General features: G+C 44.7%; 1 protein-coding gene across 2 annotated transcripts in view; it reads left to right on the forward strand.

Annotated features, from left to right (window-relative positions):
- Positions 1–311: 311 nt before the first annotated feature.
- The window catches only part of SARC_02598, a 5,819-nt gene continuing 3,978 nt past the window's right edge, over positions 312–2,152 (forward strand). For both annotated transcript variants that reach the window (XM_014303650.1, XM_014303649.1), the window contains exons 1-4: positions 312–476; positions 618–686; positions 882–1,043; positions 1,299–1,457. In XM_014303650.1, the coding sequence (XP_014159125.1) occupies positions 321–476; positions 618–686; positions 882–1,043; positions 1,299–1,457 (546 nt within the window). In that variant the 5' untranslated portion in view covers positions 312–320. The remainder of the gene's footprint in view (positions 477–617; positions 687–881; positions 1,044–1,298; positions 1,458–2,152) is intronic.

The raw sequence follows: 2,152 nt of genomic DNA on the forward strand, positions 1-2,152 counted from the left end.
CACACACACACACACACACATATATATATATATATATATATATATATAATACACAAATCGTATTGGAATCTGGTCAATTATCACAGTTGCTTGCATTCTCAATTTACCTACGCAATGCGTTTCTGTTTAATAGAGCTTTCGTGTTCACTCTATCATCAATTATATCATACCACACTGTTGTATAGAAAACCTGAATACAGTAAAAACCACGAGTTGCTTAGGAACGCACTTTCGTCGTCAATGCATTTGATTTTTACGCACCGTTAACAGCATTTAATCCGATTCCTATTCCTCTGTATACTACTGTGTACCAGAAATTCATGGTAGGAAATTACAAAATCATCAAGAAGGTCGGCAAAGGGCGATTCTCATCGGTGATGCTTGCTCGCCATTTGTTCACTGGACAGCAGGTGGCCGTGAAAATGGTCGAGAAGAAGTATCTTGATGAAAACGAGCTTAACACGCTGATGAGAGAGGTAGTGCCGGTAGTTTTTAGGGTTGTTCTCTCAATTACTGACTAGAAATTGCATGGATTATCCGTTCTTTTTGCCTGCTCTGGCTCGAATTTTCGATGGCTGGCGTGCGGTTTATTCATATTGTGCCCGTTGTTCACACAGGTTGGCATACTCAAACAATTGAACCACCCGAATATAGTGCGATTGTTCGAGGTCATCATCACATCAGAGGTGAGTGTTGTAGTTTGTGCACACGCTATAGACAACAAATTAGCCTAACAGCAATAAGGACTGTAGCTGTATGCAAACGTATTCATTCGCAATTTGAAGCCAAGTCACGGGTAGACGATAGTTTGGCCGATATCTGGCGGTGCTCAAATTTCTAAAAAATGGAAACACTCGCACTTTAAACCATGGCTCGGGTAGACGATATACCTGGTGCAAGAGTATTGTCCGCATGGAGAGTTTTACGACTACCTCGTGCCGAAAGGCAAGATGAAGGAGGAGGAGGCGAAGAAATGCTTCTACCAGATTTTCTCAGCCATCAACTACTGCCACTCCGAAATGGTCGTGCATCGAGATCTCAAGGTAGGCCACGGTGATAACTGTAATATAGAACATAAACTCCACAGTCTCTGTAGCTTGGCCACCAGACCAGTGCGTATGTAATACCACCCAGTCATTGGCTGCAGGACCAATGCATATGTAACCAGCCATTTGCGCCCTCAGTTTTCATTAGCTAGTACAGTGGCTGACGGGTCAGCGCTTTTGGTACTCTCGTACTGCCACTGAGTCTTCTGCTAAGTCTGACCATCACACTCTTCATTCACACAACACAAACAGCCTGAGAACGTGCTATTGGATGCAGATCTAAATATCAAACTAGCCGACTTCGGACTAAGTCGATTCTACGATCCAAACGAGAAGTGCAAAACATTTTGCGGCAGCCCGTTCTACGCCGCACCGGAGATTTTCACCGGCACTCCGTATACAGGCCCAGAGGTATGCTGGAGTTGGTGTGCTGGTGGCTGGGGGTGTTGTGTATCTGCCTGGAACTAATGTGTAGGCTGGGTCGCACAAGTTACTGTGGTAGTAGTCTTGTGGGTTTCACATATGCTACTGGTAAGGTTGTGCTTCAGTCATTGCGTTGGTGGTGGAACGTGTCTATTTGAAGCCAGTGTGTATGACGTGTCAGTTCTTATGGCTGTCGTCTAGTAACTGCGGAATATATTTTGCAAGTATCTTAGTAGCGTATCTGCTGTGTCAAATCAGCGGTAGTGTGGAGGGTGTACTACTTGTCGATCATTATGATTATGCGTGCCCATCATACGATATTGTGAAGGGTGTGTTAGGGATTCTGTGACGAAAGTAGCTGGGAATAGTACTGCATCAGTAGTTTCGAGAGTGTCTGTATTGATGTTGATGGTGTCTTGTTTGTTCACGAGACATGCGTCTACACAACCCTAATGGGTAGAAGCTTGTCCAGTAGTTATGTCGCCTGCGAGTGCATATATGACCTTGCTTATCTGGTTGCTGGTTCACTTCGGCGTGTTCGTATACGTTTCTCACCGGCCGTATCACTAGCAATATGAATGTAGGCCAATGCCGGCTTGTTTGCAGCCCGTGTCGTGCGTGGGTTAGCATATTGGATCCATATTGGTTGCATCCTTTTATTATTGTTTCTCTCTCACACACAC

This window comes from Sphaeroforma arctica (genome assembly GCF_001186125.1).
Source record: "Sphaeroforma arctica JP610 unplaced genomic scaffold supercont1.118, whole genome shotgun sequence".
NCBI classification, from domain to species: domain Eukaryota; class Ichthyosporea; order Ichthyophonida; genus Sphaeroforma; species Sphaeroforma arctica.